We start from the raw sequence: 19486 nt of genomic DNA on the forward strand, positions 1-19486 counted from the left end.
ATTATCCTCTCTTTGTTTTTAATAAACGGGGGGGAGGAGGGGGGCACTAAAGAAAATATTAAAGGGTCAGAAGTCTCCATAAAGTAGGTTGGTTTGTGTATAGATATGCATTAATTACCACACTGATTTCTTAAATAATATGAACTGAATACTGACAACAAGAGGGTAATTTGCATGTGCACCTAGCAACCTTCTTAGTTAGAGGTGATAAAGCACAAACAGCACAGTTCAATCTTCCCCATCAAAATGTCTAGGTCACGTTTTATGAAACTATATAAGTAGGAAGAGACAAAAACTGTAGTTATAGTCATAGTAAAGTATTTGGGATTCAACTTCTCAGACTCCAGAATATCGCTTCTCTTATTGGCTATAGCGTAGTTTCTAGGGTCTAGGAAATAGAAAACAGAGCCTCTGCACAGCATGTTTACCATTATGTATGGATATATTTCATAATTACATGTCAATCTCCACATTCTACCTTTTACGCCTGACTTTGTTGAAGTCAGCTTTTTCTGCTTTTTATACTGTAACTAGCATTAAGAATGATTTACTGGTTTTAACTCTTCAGCATTAGTTACATTTATTCTATCAAAGTAATTAATATAGATTAGAACATTTAATGAGAATGGATGGGACATCTTGGTAGCAGCCAAATAAAAGTGGTCTGAAACAAGTCCCAGACAGAATCTTCCTTCTTATCAAAACTGAACCTCGGGGAAAAACACTAAAATACATTTTTTCTGCTGTGTCTTATGATGGACAGGGATAAACCCTGTGGAAATAAATTAGAAAAATACCGTGCTAGTGGACAATCATTGATATAGTCCAGAGAAGGACTCGGCCTGCTTTCTGCACTTCCATTAAGCAAAAAGTGGAAAGCATCTGACATGCAGGAATGGGTTAGTGTCGCCGATATGTCCCACTAGTCTAAATGTGCTATCGCAGAGGGCAGCGCAGAGACAGCGACTGTAGAGGCAGCACAGGCAATGAGAAGAAAAAATATCCCAAGAGGCATAATTACCACTAGTGTCGTGTACAGAAATCTCGCTCATGTGACAAAACAAATAAAAACATGCTTTCATGAGAAAATTTTTGTTTATGTTATATTATACCACTTAAATGGTCATTTGGTTTAGGCAGAAAAAGAAACAGTCTTGTCATGGAAAAACACTGTTCACACAAAAAGTCTCCCTTTTACAGGGAAGATTTGTAGGGTAACGCATCTCTGTTCAGAAAGACTAGCAGTGTATTCATCAGACTAGCACATGAGATTTTTGTTACCATGACTGCATATAATGTCTTAAAAAGATGTGCAACTTGGAAAGTATTAAGGTCCTCTAGGAAATACTGGAGAAGGACTGATGGATTCCTCTGAGCGATGGAATCCCAGCTACCTGGGAAGAAATCATCGTCACTCATTTCCACTCCATCTCTGAACACTTTCCTTCTCAGAATTGCAAAATGTTGCCGACAATGGTCTTAGTAGGAAACCTGCTTTGCTAGCATGAGGGATCCTTTAGTTCTTTTAGTTGAAAACGCTGAGGATGACTCAAGCAATCCAAGAGCTGATCTTGAACACATCATCAGGGCTAAGCTCCATGGTCAAGTTACTGAGCCATATGAGAGGTGTGGTGATACTCCGTGTTCCCTGTATTAACTCAGGCCAAATTCAAGGTGATTCCACATGAAAGCAAGCTAATTTAAGATTAAACACTGCTATCTATATCTCATGAGCCTGTGCAAGCACAGTGGAAAGTTACCTACCCCAGCTGAAGTGCAATAACATGACAATAAATGTTATGGAGGAATGCCTATAGCCAGCAATCAGTAGATACCATGCATAATTACTTTTTTGTGGTCTATATTCTTGCCTGTAAATAACCATCATTCAGAGGGGGCAGGCAGATGCCTCATATATCAGATAATTTTTATTATTTGCTTCTCAGATCATAGAATTGCCAGGATACCTATTTGTCACTCCAGATAAAACTCTGAAATTCTGATGGCAAAGCGTGGCAATCTAACTCATTATTCACGTAAGGAATGAGTAACAGGCCACACTCAGAGTCTGTGCCTGCTTGTTCTTGATGTCTTAATTTCCCTTTCACAGATTTTTCACAGGGCATTTTCCCTGCTTTCACTGACCTTGTCTCAACTTCAGGTCTGTCTAATGATGTCTGCTGTTGAAGTTCTATACCTGAATTAATTACACTTTGTGCATATTTCCCATTAATTGTCTTCTCTCTGCTTCACCCATAGACCTTTCCTAGGACCCATATTTATCCTATTTCTGTAGTTATCTTTTTTCTTGATTCCCCCACCAAATGTATCCCCTTTTTGCCCGCTTTATTGTAAGTTAGGGTTCTTATCAACATTTTCTTAGTTCTTCCTCTGTTTTTCTATCCTTTCAATGTAGAAGTTGACTTAGAATTTTATAAAAACACACGTAGTTTATTTTTCAGCTGTTTTGGTAAGTAACCCTAGGTATAAAAGGAGCTTTTTATCTAAATATGCCCCTGCCACAAAGAGTTTATTTACTTTCCTTGCTTTTTTCTAATTTCCTCAGAAAACAACTTTGGGAGGAAGCAAGCTAGCGTGTGTCGAAGGCTGGAATGAGCAAAGAGTCTGGACCCTCAGGGGAGCTTTGCATTCATTTTATAGTGAGGTCTACTGGTTAGCTAGCCTGCCTTTACTGTATGCTATGCGTAACGTCCTTGCACACAAAGAACAAACAGCATTTCTGTCAAAATGACTTCGCTCAAGTTGAGATAACAACAAACAAGGAAGGAACAAAAGTTAGATATCCACAAGAGAGATAGTGTTTGTGTGTCTCCACTGATAATCTAATTAAATTGGAGGCAAAATGGCTAGTTTTTAGAAAATCAAAGCTGTAGTAACACAAGAAATAAGTGTCTTAGTTCAGAGTTAAATACTGCATACCAATTAGTTTTGTCCTGACTGACAGCCACCGCTTCAAGGCTTTAAAGAAAGGCTATCTTTTATTTACTACTCGTCTTGTGACAGTAACAGACCTGGTCCCATATGTGGCATCTGACCACCTTCTTCAGCATACAGGAAATAAGCACTAGCTATCTTCATTTCTGGGCCTTGAAGTGTCAGAGTAAACAGCTTCCCTGGTTAAAGGAAATCAATTTCCACCCATCAGGTGCAGACTATGCAACAGCAATTGCATCCAGTTTGGTAACTGGTAACTTTCAGCACACCGATTACTGGACAATACCTATTCATGATCTGTTCTCATTTAAAAATTTGAAGTCCATTTTTACTTAAAGAACTACAAATGCTAAACTAGGGCAGTAATTATTTATTACTTATTAATAGCTGTAGTTATTAACAGTAATTACTTATCAATAGTAACTATTTTTTTAATTCTTTTTCAGTACCTATTTGAGGATGTTTACCTTTTTTTTCATTATTTGTATGTAGTTTTAGGTACTATCAAGTATATAAATCAGTCATTTTTTCTTTAATGCTAAATTATTTGTGGGTCAAAAGAAATCATTCAAATCCATTAAAAAATTAGATGTAGATATATGAAGAACTAAAAATTTTCTAGTCACAATTGTCATTTATCTTTCATTTTAAAACAAGGACGTACAGCAAATAATGTTTCTGAGCATCTCAGTTTTGAGACAGCCTTCATTATTGTGAAAACACATTTTACCCTTAACTGAAATAGTGAAATGCTGAGATGTCAAATTCTTGTCCTCTCATGCAGTTGTCGAATAATGCACTGTTAAACTTTTAAAATATCTCAACCATGACATGAGAGCATAAACCTCAACTTGGGAAGAAGTACCATTTGTAGATGGTGGTCAGGTCAAGTCAACAAAGTTTCCTTTTTGAAGTGAATTCTACAAGGTCAATATATAATATTGATTCTGCTCTAAAAGACTGAAGTTACTGTAGTGAGCAAAGGCAGTTGGAAACCATTGTGTGAATTTGGGAAATGTTGAAAAAATCTGCCAGTGCTGCTGGGAAAATCTCTTTGGCTTCAACAGAAGCCCTACCTTTGAGTAAAAGCAAGAACTTTCAGTGTTGATCTCTGAATCCAGTTTGTCCTGGGCCACAAGCTTAGCTCTCACTTTCTTTCTGTTCCTTCCCTTGGCTCTTGAGCCAGATCTGCTAGCAGCAATGATTGTGAAAAGCTGTGGCAATATTTTAAGAAGTGAAAAATTTATGATGATTTGCAACACTGTTTATCTACTGATTTCATTATCTGCCCAGTTACATCATTCTGTAACAATACAGAAAAAAATGCACTTTCCTATTTCAGTCAAAGCACTTCATAAATTTTAATGCATTGAATCCTTAAAAATCCTAAAGCATAGGTTAATGACATCCCTGTTTTAAAGTTGGAAAACACGGAAATAGACAAGCTAACATCAGCATTTTTCAAGCATCCGCAGACTGTTAGTCTCTCATCAAAAAATTAAAGTATACAAAATCAGTGACTTTTTTTGACAGTGAAGGTCATACTGAGTTGCAGTGCATAACTGTGGCAGTATCAGGAAAAGAAGAGGCGCACACCTTTGTCCTGTCTTTTCTCTGAAGTCATTCTAGAACATGTGAAAGTTATGAACATGTTATTAAATTGGCAACTGAAAAACCGTGTGTACTTTGAACATAGACAAACATGAATTTACTCACAGTTATTTCATTTTCACTCGTAATAAAGCAACATATTAGCAAGGCTAAACCTGAAACTGTAGCCTTAAATGGACAGTTATCTGGCACCTAGAAGAGGCTGTAGAGAAAATAGTTTCTTTGTTCTGCTGACTGTGTTTTGACTGTAAATAGAAGTCAAGAAGTGTGCTTCACCTCATGGGCTTGTCCATTCCTGTTGGGCAGATAAGTAGAGATCCTCTGGTTTTTGGGCAAAACTCTTAAGCTTAGGAGAGCACACTTACCCATTTCCCTGTCCCCATCTCCATCATGCTTAGGAGTGCTTCTGTTTTAGTTTGTGTTTCCTTGTTCTAGAAAGACTGAAACTAACCCTAAAACGTGCTGCTGATCTTGGTGTCTAAACTAGAATAGAATAGAACAGAAAATAGAGGCGGCTAGGCTAGGCTAGACTAGACTAGCATAGAACAGAAGGTCTAAACTCAGATTTTTCAGCCGAGTAAAGCAATAACATCCTGAGGGGCTGAACAGGAAAACGTCACTATAGCGAAGGGATTCATCTCCTTGGGGGACAGATTACTAACAACAAGTTTAGATGGTAGAAGGAAAGTTTTATACCAACAATTTTTGCTTTTACAGAGCTCAGACGTGCCAGGTACTGACTGCTTCGTTCCTGGGGCATTTAAGTCCTGTTAAACTCCAAAGCGAGTTAGGGGAATTCAGCACTTTAAGAAATGATGCCCGTAATTCTCCTCCACCTCCAGTTTTGAGCGGCTGTGTGCATGTCATCCATCGTTAGCCAGGGAAACCCACAATCTGGACACGGGGAGGCTGCCATCAATGGCTCTCCGACGTTGGCGTGACATGTCCGCCACAGGCGCCCGTTGAAGCAGGACCTCAGGGCGCTGTCACGCGCGGTGGGAAAGGTGCCGGGGCAGTGCCGCAGCCCGCACCGCTGCCTCCACCCGGGGCTCACGCGGGCGGTACAGACCCTCGGCTGGTGGGCAGCGGTGGCGGTTAGGTTTTGCTCCGTCAAAACAAGCAGCTTAACTCCTGAATCTTAATCACACCCCGTTGCCTGCTGCTTTGTTTTTATCCCTGTAGGATTCTTCATCCTCTGAAACCAACAAAAATATCATATTTTGCTTCAGTTTCTGAAACCTCGTCACTTTTTCCAGACTTTCCATTTCACGCCGCTTGAATTTTATTAAGATCTCTTAACACCAAAGCAGAGTAGCAGCTATATGATGCCCTGAGGGAGCTGAAGGGCTGTTGCCATAATGTCGCAAAACTCTGGAGACATTTTATTTCTACCAGAAGCTCTTTGGAGGACTGTGGCTAAGGATATAAAATTTCTTAAATGTTTACAGCAGGGATCTTGATCTCCATTGGAATTTCATACAAAAGCTTTTTTTTTTTTTTAATCTATTAGTTGGCACATCACATTAATACTGATGAAGCAATACCTGTCTACAAAATGGATTGCATTTTCTTTACATCTTGGGATGGCAAAGACTATTTTTATTCCAGAATTATGGATAATATCCATACGGATAATATCGTGAATCATCTGTTCTTAAGACTATGACTTTCTTTTCAACACCTCAAATTTTTCACCAGGTATTTTCCAGAAGCACCTCTATCTTATCTGTTTCTGCCTCCAATACTTTCTGTTCTTCCCAAACACAGCCGTGCATAAGTTTTTTATAGGAGGCTCATGAAAGCATGTCTCCTTCAGTGAACAGGGAACGATTTTGTAAGTGTTAATAAGGTTTTATTTTCACTGGTCAGCCTTGAAATCAAAAGCAACTGCTGAACTCTCAGTAGTCTCTTATATAGCACAATAGTCCTGTTCATATGAGTTTTGAAATAAAATTGTGTAGGAAGCTGTATTCTAATTTGACAAAAGATAAGTCTCATAAAAAAAATTCCATTTTCAAAAAGCTGTAACATAATAGTGTGTGTGTGCATGCATGTAATATAGCAGGAGACATAGTTAAATGATTATTTAATTAAAACAATGTAGATCTATATGTTCATTTGATGGGGAAATATTTTGTAAAATTTTAAGGTGTGAATACTCATACAGAATCAGATGCAAAAGATAATGGTATGTAAAAAGCTGTTAGAATGTTAGACTATTCGGGACACAGTTTTCTAAAATGCTGTGTAATTCCGTATACCTCAGGCTTTCTGGGGCCTGCTGAAGGTGCTGGGATATTAAAAAAAATTAGATGGCCTTAAAAATAATGTAAACAACTAAAACATTAAAGGAATCTGGTATTTTAAGACAAATCAAAATCTTTCTATTGTTGAAGGATGTTATGCATTAATGACTCAAGTCAACAATTTTCTATCATCACAGATGAGTGAAAACCTTTACAGAAAGTATCAGACCAAATAAAAAGGATTTTTTAATTCCATTTCTAAAATTGCAAGAAGTCTATAAAAATACAGAAGTGAGACACTGATAATATAAACATGTTGAATTGCACCACTGTTTAACACCATATATATCCTCAAAGTAAAGGTCACTCAATAAATGTAACATTGTTGTCTGCTCCCATTTTCTTTATTTCACAGCCCTCTTTGTCATTGCATTTACCATGTACCACTCTTTTTCCTCAGAACAATGCGACAGCGATATCACAGATAAGGGTAACAGCAGTTGCTCTCTCAAAAGAAGAAATAAATTTTATTTCTGGTGGCTTTTTTCATTATTTAATCTTCTTATACTATATAAATACTGTTCCTATTGTCAAATAGACTGAATGGCTTTTGTAATTATCAAGATAGCTTTAGACACTGCCTCACATCAAGCACTAACAGACAGTTATAATTTAACCCTCTTAATGCTGTCTTTCAGTACTGCTTCTTGGTAGTGATTAACCATAATAACATTTTTAATTGGTCAATGTTCTCTTAAAACGTCAACTTTTCAAAGTCATGATGTGCTATGTACTTCTGGAATCAATTGGTTAAGAGAATTATATTTAGCTCCCACTTACCAGTGCAGACATTTGAAACAATGCTGGAAATAGCTGACTGTATTACCTCAAGTTTTTATTCTATGATAAATCTTCTTTTTTCACTATCCAGATGATGATTAAAACTGAATTTAAAGGTTATGTTCATGAAGTTCTGCACATCTCTTGGAATATGTCTCTCTTCAATGATAAAAATAACTGCAGATGTTTGGAATTCCAGAGTTTAACTGCAAAAGTCGGCATTTTCTACTGCAAGGTGTGCACTTCTTATAATAGATAAAAATTACACAGTACTCATCTTTTTTCCTTCTGTTCTTCTTAAATCTAACTGCAGGATGTGTGACACAGGAGAAGGGCTGTTCACCTTTCAGACACGAGAAGGAGAAATGATATATCAGAAAGTCCATTCTGCAACACTGGCAATAGCAGAGCAACATGAAAGATTAATGATGGAGATGGAGCAGAAGGCAAGGGTAAGTTCCTTTCACCAAAATCTTTAACCTTATAAAAATTGATAATGAACAAAATAAGTACGGAGTAATGCCAGTCCATGGTTCAGCTGCAATGATGGTATTAGCTGTGTGGCTAAGACAAACAGACTTTAGGATTTATGTATTTTCATAGTCAGGGATTTTCAGCACGTGCTATACAAAGATCTGTTGTTGGTGTCTTTTTCAAACAGTGGGTACCATTAAACGCAAAATCCATGGTTACCTTCTTGAAAAGTTCAAAAAGAGCTATTTTTTAATTTAAAGTTCAGAATTTCCAGTTTGCATAAGTACTCTTTAAGCGACTACTGGAGTTTTTTAGGACAGAAAGGAAAAAAAAAGCGTTCCCTGTATACTTAGAAGTAGAGGTGGTCTTAAATGATCATTCTGGAAAGCTAACTTTCAGCTGTGGCTTGAAGTTACCTTTATGTCCACCAGAGAAGAAGGATATTGGGAGGCCAGGGAACCTGGTCTGCATGCTTTTCTTCTCAGACGACCACGATTCTCCACGTACCTTTGTCCCAAGAAAGAGACTTGAGGGTAATTGCACCATTTCCAGTGACTCCCTCATCCTTCCTTCCCTCACCCACCATGTACGTGCCCCCAGTCATGCAAGCATGACTTATGTGATCCTCTCCCCCCACACTCCATCACCGTCAAAATATCTTGCTCACACTCCTAAGAGAAGGGCTCTTGCAAAGGGCAAATTAAGACCCCAGTGTTCAAGTCCTTTTCCTAATTACTCCTCAGATAAGTCTTTCTTCCTTTATTTACTGAAAAAGAAACTTGAAAAAGACTTAGATTTCTATGTCAAAAGTCTGCTATGTTAAATGCTCCCCTCAGACTCTGGATGTCTCTAAGATCTGAGATGGGAAGCCATAAAAAGTGACTTTTTTGGTGGTTTATCATGAAAAGTAGAGAGCTTTCCCATAAAACTAGACAAAGTAGGAGCATTTGCATAATAGTTGAGATGCACAAACTTTAGACAGAAAGAAGCAGGAAGAGGAGAGTTCACAATCATGATTAAAATAAGATTAGGGAGACAGGAGCAACTGCTGAAAAGTCCAAGACAAGATGATAGAGTAAATGGAAGAGCATCTGAAGAAGTAGAAGTGCTGGCAAAAAACCCTACATTCTGGTGAGCAGAAAGTGATTGAATAATAGTCCAAAACCAGGAAAAAGCATCATTATAAATATGTTTGCTCTTAAACTGTCTACACCAGTAAGAGAAATAAGAGCATTTTCATGCTGCTGTAATAAGAGCTAAGAGCAGGATCATACAGGCTTTTCCTTTTGTGGAACCACCACTTTCAGGTCTTCCACCTAGCAAGTAGCAGCTTTGCTGCTTAGCAAAGCCGTTTCCATTCTGCCATCAGATGACTTCCCTGAAACCTCGTTTATGAAGGCTGTGGCCATATTGTACGTAATACCAACCTGAGAGCAGGCTGAGAAATAGAACTGACTCATCAGCCAAGCCAAGTGTATGATGTACTTGGCTCCTGGATGAGGCCACGCTGTGATCTGCAGAGGGAGGTCGGTAGAGACCTGCTGTAGGCCGCCGTACGATGCTGAGAAGCTGTGGGCTGTGTAAAAGGGGCTGAAAAGTCTGATGATTTTATACTTCGACTAGTAAGCTAATGTTGGTTTGATTTTGGAAGATCGGCTGCTCCTGACTGGTGGGGTGCTGAACATTTAAGGGGTCATCTGTGTCACCTGCAGCATTTGAGTTGCATTCGTATTAGAAACAAAATCTGAAGGGATTAAGTAGACTAAGTATATATTATTTTCCTTTTATGAAGTATAATTGCTTCTCCGATATCTAAATCCCAGTTTCACCAAATGCCTATGTATATTCTTCACATAAGATCTGCAACTGAAATACAAGCAAGAGTATATTTTTAAATAGGGGATCTAGAGGCCATAAATGTCTTTTAGGTCTTCACAAAGCTTGACCTTTGATCCTCTGTATCTATAGCTCTATATTTGGGGTTTTTTTCTCTTTTCTGACCCTTTCTGTAATGAACAGCTCATGTTTAATATTACAGAATTAAATCTTCCTTCTTTTGTAAAGGTGAAAATGAAAGAAATTTTTAAAACTGAAGGAAGCTTAACAGTATATCTGTTATTATACAAATCAGGAAAAGCGAAGAAACGTAATGGTAATTCCATCTTTACTTCTTCCTTCCAATCATTAGAAGGTAAATATTGGAAAGGACTTTTGAATATTTGTGTGTTCTCTCCTACATGTTAACATATTTTAAGTATTTAATACACTGAAGTTTCATTTACATTTTTCCAGGTTAGAATAGGTTGTAATCCAATATTATAGAAAGTGAATACAGTTTATAAAGGAAATAAATGTGCATTTTTTACCAAAGCAACCTTGATGAAGTATATAGATTACAGTTAGTTCTCGTAATGAATATACAAAGTGCATCACTTACTGATAAAAAAAGCAAAAAGACACAAAACACACCAACAGAAAAAAAAATTCTGGCAGAAGAGAAAAGGTAAAATTAGTTACTGCTGCCAGAGGCTTCTCAGATAAAGGTACTGCAGGGAGCCACAGGCCACATTACTCTATTTATGGAGGTCCCGGCACACAAAAATGCTGCTTTGGAATACTAAGCAATAAATTCATTTTTATGCTGAGAAATCAATTACTCAAGCCAAGTAATGTGCTGGATAACTGTGTTAATAAGAGAGAGACGAGAGAAGGAAACTAAGTCTTCCCATTACCTCCGAAAGGGCATGGACTGGAAGCAAAATTGCTATGTGGCAGCTAATACAGTACCGAATCTGCCTCACTGTCATCACAAGCAGGGGAAGTTCAGTCAGTTTAAGTAGGCAGTCACGTGCACGCTTTTGTCTTCTGCACATTTCCCTTTCAAATTACAACACTGGAGGAAGGACCTGAAATACAGGATCGATAGTCCCTGGCATAGGTGTGGTTTCGAGTTGATTATTGGTTTTACTGTGATGGAAGCAGACTGGATTTTATTCAAATACTATGGCAAAGTGGACATTGATCTAATTTAGCTCAGGTGGTCTTCTCGATTGAGTTTTGAAACGTTGAATTGGCAAAGTGATAGTGTTTTATGCTCACTTTGTTTGGGACAATAGCAAATTGGGGCCAATGCAAGTAATTAAATTGAAATTCTGTTCAGGAAAATTGTTATATGTATGTTCAGTTTTTTCATTCTTTGCTTTTTAATGGATCAGTGTAATACAGAAGATAATTTTTGTTTGCGGGTGTTTCTTTGAGGGGAAGGGGCAACATGGGAGTGTTTTGTTAGTGGTTTTACAGTATCAACCCAACAAATTAATTGAAATGAACAATGCCTGTCTTTCTATTTACAAGATTTTATTTAGTGGTGTTGCATTATCAATATGAGAGTGTCATCAACTCTGGTTTTATCATCTGAATAGTCTGCATTCTTACATACCGCTCGTCTTGCACACATGTACACACCACCTCCCCGTTTTGTTTTTAAATGTAACATTTAGAAATCTGGTTGGACTGGCGGTCCTGGAATTACACACACACACCCCCCTCCAGAAAAAAGTGATAGCCTCCACAATAACATGTATCCCCAGTAACTGTAGTCTAATGTTGAGCATGGAAGTTGCATGTCTGAGTGTCTAACAGCCAGCTCTTCCATCCCTCCCTGTCCCCGGGCTGGGCTGCAAGCTCCCTCTACTTCCCTTCTGTTAGCGCGGGTGCTTATCTGACTCAGGGAGTCAATTCAGCTTGCTAATTTGGCAAAAAAAAAAAAATCAGCTGAAAGGAAGACAGTTCTGCAGGGTTACTGAGCTGAATTGGTTTACAGAGGCACCAGTGAACAATCAGATCTTCCCAGTTATCCCATCCCGAGGAGAGAAGGAAAAAGAATAATTCACGCTTTGTAAATGCTGAGTATCCTCCTTCTTGCGATCAGTAGATGATGTTGGTTTTGGTGATCTTTTTTTAAAGGATCTCAGTGAAGATAATTTTCACACAGCGGCATATGAACACAGTTGTTCTCAGCAGCACTTCTCTATCTAACCTCTACACCAGGATGACAACGTGCTGACTGTTGCATGGTTGAGACCTGATTTTCATCCATAATGCCAGCTTTGGTCTTTTGCCTCTCACTCTCCACTGAAAACAGTCCTGATGTGACTTCTGCACCCACTGTTGTTCGAGTGTATAAAATGGGGGGTTAAGAACTGTAGATTTCTCAGATTATGACTACAAATATGAGGGAGGCACGCTAAGGAAATAGTGGTACCTTTGTAACCTTATAAATCACTTCTTTCAAGAGCTGCCAGTAAAAACCTATTCTGTGTTCTCAAAAGAATAAAAATTTACAATGTGTAAAACTAATTCTAAATAAGAGAGCACTTGATGTTAACCAGCTGAAGTTAATCAAACATCAGTAAGACTGAAGTATAAATGCTTGAACAAATGATAATGGTGCAAGTTCCGTAACATTATCACAGGAAATATTCTATGACACTTGTTTTGCTTTAGACAGAAGAGCTGTAAAAATAATTTCATTTTAGATTGTGATCCTTTTAACATTTACCAGAAGATAAACACCTTTATGAAACATTGCATCTGTATATTTCTCTTCCATTCTCATTATTTACAAGTCTTGTCTCTAATATTCAACTTAATATAAGTGAATGAGTCATCATGATAGATTTCGGTCATTTAAAAAAGATAATATCAATGAGTATATTTTTTTTTTTTTTTAACAAAAAAAGTTATTAGGAGAGAAATAATGAATGTGCCAAAAACAAATATCAGGCAATGGAACTGGGCTTAAGAAGAGGTTGAAGAGGAAGGTGGCTAAGAAATAAGCCTGTGAGTCACTTAATCTTTCTCTTTCTTATCTGGAACACAATGAGGAGGATAACAGTATTTCACAGGACTGGTCTGAGAATAAAGATAAAGGACAGGGTTGTCAGGCATGGTATTAATAAGAATGTAAATAGAATAAAGAATATTGATGTAAATTGTCTTAGAATCAGAAAAGAAAAAAAAAAAAAACCACAAACTGAGGCTGGAGAAAATAACAGCATTAGTTTCATAGGGAACCTTTAATTTAGCTTTGCTCTGTAAACAAGTTTGTACTATATATTTCTTCATGTATTTTTAACTGGATCACAACCTAAACACATACTCATTGAAATGTTAGATGATCAAACATCATCAACAAACGCACCAAACCTTCTAAATTTTCATTTTAAAATGATGGTTTCAATTTGAAGTATCCAACCTTTGCCAGTGCATCTTCAGGGCTTTGTCTGGTTTATGGCTGTTATTTATGTCTTTGTGCAATCGTATAACTATTATTTTCAACTTGTGAAGTATGGGAACTTTAGAGACACACTAGTGGAGGCTGCTGACCCAATGATTATGTGAAATATTTAGTTAAAATATACGTCTTTTGGGCTCCATTTCAGCACTGCAATTTACTTAATATGACAAAACTCTTTTATGTTGGAATTCTGCCTAAGTGCATTTGGGTCCAGTAAATACCCGGAGGAGAAAATGGAGAAGAAAATTCCAGAGTTCATCCATAGATGATCCCATGTCATGACACATTGGTCTCTTAGTACATTTTCTTCTGTTTCCATGTATAAGCTCCAAGTGCTGAGGTTCTGAATACATATGATCATTCATGTACTGTTGCACTTTATATAAGCCAAAGTATATCCTCAGGTCAGTTAGTCATGCAAATACTTGGCTCAATATTGCTCTGTATTTCCCATCTGAAACTACTGTATGGTATTGCTATATAATGTTTGTTTAGAAACTTTATAACCCCGTAAAAAGGTGGCTGCTTTATTGCAATATATCGTTGGTGAATTGTTTACTTGGTTCACAGAGATGTTGTGAAGCTTATTTTCATTGCTAGTTGTAGAGGTCTTTGAAAGTTACAGGTTTAAGCTGAAGTAGCCTTGCAGCGGTTTTGGCAGGAGAGGACTTCTAGGAAAGTAAAGCTCACCTTTCTTTGCGGTGGAAACAAATAATAGAAAATTGGGAATGTTCCATTGCAAGATCTGCCTATCCACTGGCAAGCCATGACCAGCTGTAAATATTGCCAAGACTAACAACAAAAACAAGAATGCTGACTTCTTTTATTTTCCCCTTAGTCAGAATCTGTGTACTTTTAGGTTTGAGTTTTGTAAACCCAGTTCCCATAAATATCAGTAATTTCTCATAGGGTGCTTTGCTCATTAAGCACATAATGACATTTTTCCTGACTCTGATTTTTCTGTGAGAATTTTTTTAAGAGTTTTGCCAGGCTCTTTATTAGTTCTCAGGCTCAGAAAACTGTGTGTACTTGGATGAAGTAAATCCTAGCATTGAGTCGCAAGTCTCTTCCCAACATTCACCACTTGAGAAGAAAGTAGGAGGGTTGTGAAAATTCAGACTTGGTTTCAGCAGCAGTTAATGAGTCCTCCAACTGGAGCTGTTTTCTTTCTTGATCTTATCTGAAAGAAAAATATTTTCTTGAATGTAGACTTATTTCATTGGCATTTTTTCAAGGACTATTACTCATATCCAATAATAGACATTCAAATACTGCAGCAGCATTCAAATACTATGCAGCAGGTGCCATTCGCTTCCTAAAAGAAAATACTTCATCCTCCCATGAAATCTGAACTTCCACAGCCACTGCCTTCTCCTTTCTTACCAAGTCAACACCTTTTTTACCAGCCTCTTCCTCCATCGGCGGCAGGAGTTCACTGTCTCCAACAAGGTACCTTGCAGGCAGTGAGAGGATGAGGTGTAAAGCCCTGCTTCTTCAGGGGATGCTGCAGATGGTCGTTGTTGCTGGATATTTGCTGTGCATTTGAATGAAACTGCAGTACAGGGCAAGTCTTTACTATGGTAATGAAGGGTTAGTGCAGCTGCTCGTCCACAGTGGGGGAACAGAGCTATACATCACATCAGAAACACTGCAGACAACATAAAGGTTTGTGAAGTGTGTAGGTAAGTGCTGTGGGTAGGTGCGAGAGCAGAGCTGGCAAGTCCTTGCATAAGAGCATATCAGATATTTTGGTAGTTGGTGATGTAATTTAAATGCCATTTTGCCATTCGAAAACTATGCACTAGAGTTTGCACTGGAGTTTTGAATATTTTTGAAGTAGTAGTAGTCATGAGGGCTCTCATTCAGAGCATGGTGGGAAAAATTCAATTCCTCCCTTGCCTGACACAATTTTGAAATCTCTCTTATCCCTAGCCATTGGGCTGGACGATCTTGAATGCGAAAAGTCCCTCTCCTAGGGACTAAACCCCACGTACCTCACCACATAGGTTGTGTATCCTAACCTAGAAATTACTGTCATTCTTTCCTTCTTAAAGATTTCTGGAATATTTTGTATAATGTTACAGTATTCTTCTAGCTTTCTGTCTGTTGTGCTAGCTAAAACTTGGATTGAAGTCTGCCTTTCTCATAGTATAAAGTAGGAGCTGAACCAAACCTTGTAACAAAAGCTTCACAGAGGTGTCTCATAACGGAGACAGTACAGTTTCTTGTCTGCCAGGAGCCTGCTCCGTCCTATGAATCCATCCTAAAGCTGCATACATGAATCCTATGAACTTTGTTTTCCTTGTTCTGTTCACCTCATTTATCTGTTTGCACGCAAGTATGCTGTATTGTGAACATTTCAATTTAAGCAGCTAGGGTCTCAGTACTTTGTTTAAATGCAACAGGGCAAAGATGTTTGCATAGTAAGGTATCTGAAAGTGCAAACCCTCCTGAGAATTTAGCACGTAGGCACTTTAAAAATTTGTGTAGCCACCTATCTACATTTCTATGAACTTTTTAAAGAGCTAGATATAAATTTCTTAGAAGTCAGGTATCATTTATTTCAACTTTACAAGGCAGCATTTGTATGTAAGTGGATTTCAAGGTTGGTGACATAAGCACATTTGTAATTATTTGGGGTTTTTTTTGCTTTTCTTGTACTTTACAAAATGTTGCATGTTTACAGAGCTATCAAAGTAGTTGGAGAGACACTGTCAAGTTGAAATTCATATTTGTTTCCAGAAAATGCAGAAAGTGAAGAGACAAAAAATCTTCCCTGAACAAAATTGATGATTTTATTAGCGGTCTTATTTGCTAAAAGCCGTGGATGATATGAGTGATGATGATGATGATGATGATGATGAGTGATAAATTAGGAATGGCTGCTGCAATTATACGGTAGTTGTTGCATGCCTGACTGAACCCTATTTAGCTATTCCCAGCCCACCCCTTAACTAAACTTTGAGAAGCATTTAACATGGAAAAGAAGTTTGCTTTGGCATTGTGTACATTTAAAACAACTTGCTTGTATAACTGTGCTGGTAGGTTTATGCCATCAAACTCTCTTAACAGAGGAGCAGGTTATGTTGACTTCAGTATTACTAGAAAAATAATTCTCAAGCCAGTTCTCCAGTGGGCTTAATTTATTATTAATCTCGTATCTGCTATTTTGGGAAAACGTTCTTGTAAAATAAGCTAAAGTAGCCTATAGAGCTCCTATTATAATTAACAAAAATAGTAGCTGATGAAGCCACCCAGTGCTCTCAGGAGACAGGTATTATTACAATAATTATACTAATGAGTAAAATGAGGCACAGAAAGATTAAGGCCAAATTCAGCTGTGTATGAATTGCACAAGGTCATAGAGTAATCAGCTGTATGCTGGGAATATCACAGCAACAAAACAACAACAAAACAAATCCTGAATCAAAGTCTATTACTTACTCACAGAAGAATTAACTTCTGAAAAAGTTATTTTTTACTTGTTTTTCATCCGTCTTTTGAACTACAGTATCATTCTGTGTCTCCTGTCAACCAAGGCCTTCCTCTGTTTCAGCAGCAATGTTCAGGAGTTATTTATATCACCCAAGGGAATAGTTAAGGCTTTGTCTCTGATTAATAAGAAACTTCTTTATCAATGATTTACAGAGGGGCACAGTGCTATTCAGAGAATAGGAGACATAAAAAGTAATAATCTGAGAGGGGATCAAAAATTCTCATCATAGTCCTAAAGTTACTCTGTAAATCCCTCCCGTGCTTTTTGTGCTTTGGCTCATCAGGTACCTGTTGGTAGGACAAAAATTAGGTGAGGTTCACCCTTTGTCTTCATTTTGCTTTTTTTCTCTGCTTCCATTTCTTGTTATAAAGATGACAGGTTTTTTACCATGAAAATTGTTTATAATAATCTGACTATGTTTAGACTGAAGACCACAGATATTTAGTATCTAAAAGAAAGGTATCTGAAATATGGGCACTTTTCCAAGTACAAGCTGTCTTTTGTTATGTGTTAATCAAAGCCTGTCCAGATAGGGGTTGTTTATGTTCCTTTTTTTGCTCAGCCTTGCATCGTTGTTCTTACATTACTGATACCCCACATATGATTCCAGCCATGCTAACAGTTGTTATTTATCAGCTGCTCTGCACTGTGCAGGAATCAGAAATGTAAGACAGTAGTACAGACAATACAGTCCCTGAACTGTTGATTTGACATTATTTCACTTACTGCAGTTGCTATAGTATATAAAGATATGCAGCTACTAGTAAGCAAAATAATGTCAGGTTAGAACACAGGCACAGCACATCTCATTAGCTCTCAGATGTTCAAACCCAGAGAATATAGGATCAGAAAAACTAGCATTGGCAGGGACTGCTGCTGGTCAGCTCCCCTAATCTTCCGTTCAGAGCAGAGATAGCATCAAACCTAGACCAAGTTACCCAGGGTCTTATCCAGACAAGTTTTGAATACCCCCAAGGATGTAGATTATGGGTAGCCATTCCAGGACTTGGCTGTTCTCATTGTGATGAATTCTTGCTTAAGTCTGCCCCAAATTTCCCTTGCCACAGCCTGTGACTGTTGCCTCTTGTCCTTTCACTGTGCATTGCTGGTAACAGTCTTCTCTACAACATACTTTTAAGAAGAGAGAGAGAGAAACTGGAGTTAGAGTTCTCTTAGCCATCTCTTTCTCATGCTGAATAAACGTGAGACACTTAATCCAGCGTCACTGATCACATTCTGCTTCTTAGAGTTTCTCTGCCGGACTGTCTCCAGTTTGACATTTCTCTTATGCCGGGGCCCAAACCTGAAGGCTCTGTGAATACAGCTGAACCGCCAGATGTGGTTTCACCAGTGCCAAATAGTGGGGAAATGTGTCTTCCCCCGACCTGCTGGCCGTGCTTTTGCTACTGTGGTCCAGTATGTGTTAACCTCCATCACTGCACCCGTACGGTGATCATTCACGTTATCATGAGGACCACTAGGTCCTTTTGGCAGAGCTTTTGCGCAGCAAGTCAGTCCCCAGGCTGTACTTGTGCACTGAGTTGCCCTGGCCCAGTTGCAGCATTAACATCTGTCATTGCTGAACTTCATGACCTTCTGTCAGCCCTTGCCTCTGCTTTGCTGAGGTCCCTCTGAATGGGAGCTCTCCCGTCTGGGTGTTTGACTGCTCCCCTTAGTTTGATATCATCCCCAAATTTGGTAAGGGTGGATTCTGTCCCACTGCCCATGCTGATGATCAAGATGTTAAAAAGAATTGGAGTACTGACTCATCTAAGCTGCAGGAATAGGTTTTTCAAAAATATTTCAGTTCTGCAGTATTCAACAGCAAGGGCTTGGTGAAGATTTTCCATGCTACGGTAGAAGCATACATCGCTCTTGTTACTTATGACTGTCTCAGGGTAAAAGCTGCTATTCTCATCACATATTCAGTCTGTCAGAATCAGTTTCCGTAAAGGTAGCTGCCAGGCAAGATTCATATGGATTCATATGGCTGGCTGTTGAATGCATATCTCTACAGTGTCTGCAATTCAAAATCCATTGACAAATCAGCATAGGTTCTTGTTTATAAAATGAAAGAACTTGTGGTCTCTTCATTATTCTTAATCGTTTCCATGTAGGACATAGTGGTAAAAGTTGCAACTGCTACTAGCTGTGAGATTTTATAAAATCATTTGTAAAATGATGGCATTTCTATAATGTTTCCCACATATTGTTCAGTGATCACCTTTGCATACATTTTTGTATTACATGAAGGAAAAAAGTGATGGAGTTGCAGATTTCCATGGCAACAGGTATAATTCTATTTCCTTTGTTTCATGAAGCTGGAAATTACCAGCACAGAGGCAAAGGATTGTTCTGTTAAATGGCAACCATGGATTTCAAAGGGCTTGACTTATAGGGCATGTGGTCATGCAACTACAGCCTCTACTACACCAAGCAACTTCTGCCAGGGTTAAAAAACCACCTGAGTTATTGTCAGAAAACCATATTAAATGGAGAAAGGTTGCCAGTTGTAGGATTTATTAAGCTGATGCAAGTATGTTGAAAGACACAGCAATTTACAAA

General features: G+C 38.2%; 1 protein-coding gene across 2 annotated transcripts in view; it reads left to right on the forward strand.

Moving 5' to 3' along the window:
- DOK6 (docking protein 6) overlaps nucleotides 1-19486 on the forward strand; it is a 266551-nt gene that overhangs the window by 189615 nt on the left and 57450 nt on the right. For both annotated transcript variants that reach the window (XM_049830463.1, XM_049830462.1), the window contains exon 6: nucleotides 7966-8104. In XM_049830463.1, the coding sequence (XP_049686420.1) occupies nucleotides 7966-8104 (139 nt within the window). The remainder of the gene's footprint in view (nucleotides 1-7965; nucleotides 8105-19486) is intronic.

This window comes from Accipiter gentilis, chromosome 27, assembly GCF_929443795.1.
Source record: "Accipiter gentilis chromosome 27, bAccGen1.1, whole genome shotgun sequence".
Lineage (NCBI taxonomy): Eukaryota > Metazoa > Chordata > Aves > Accipitriformes > Accipitridae > Astur > Astur gentilis.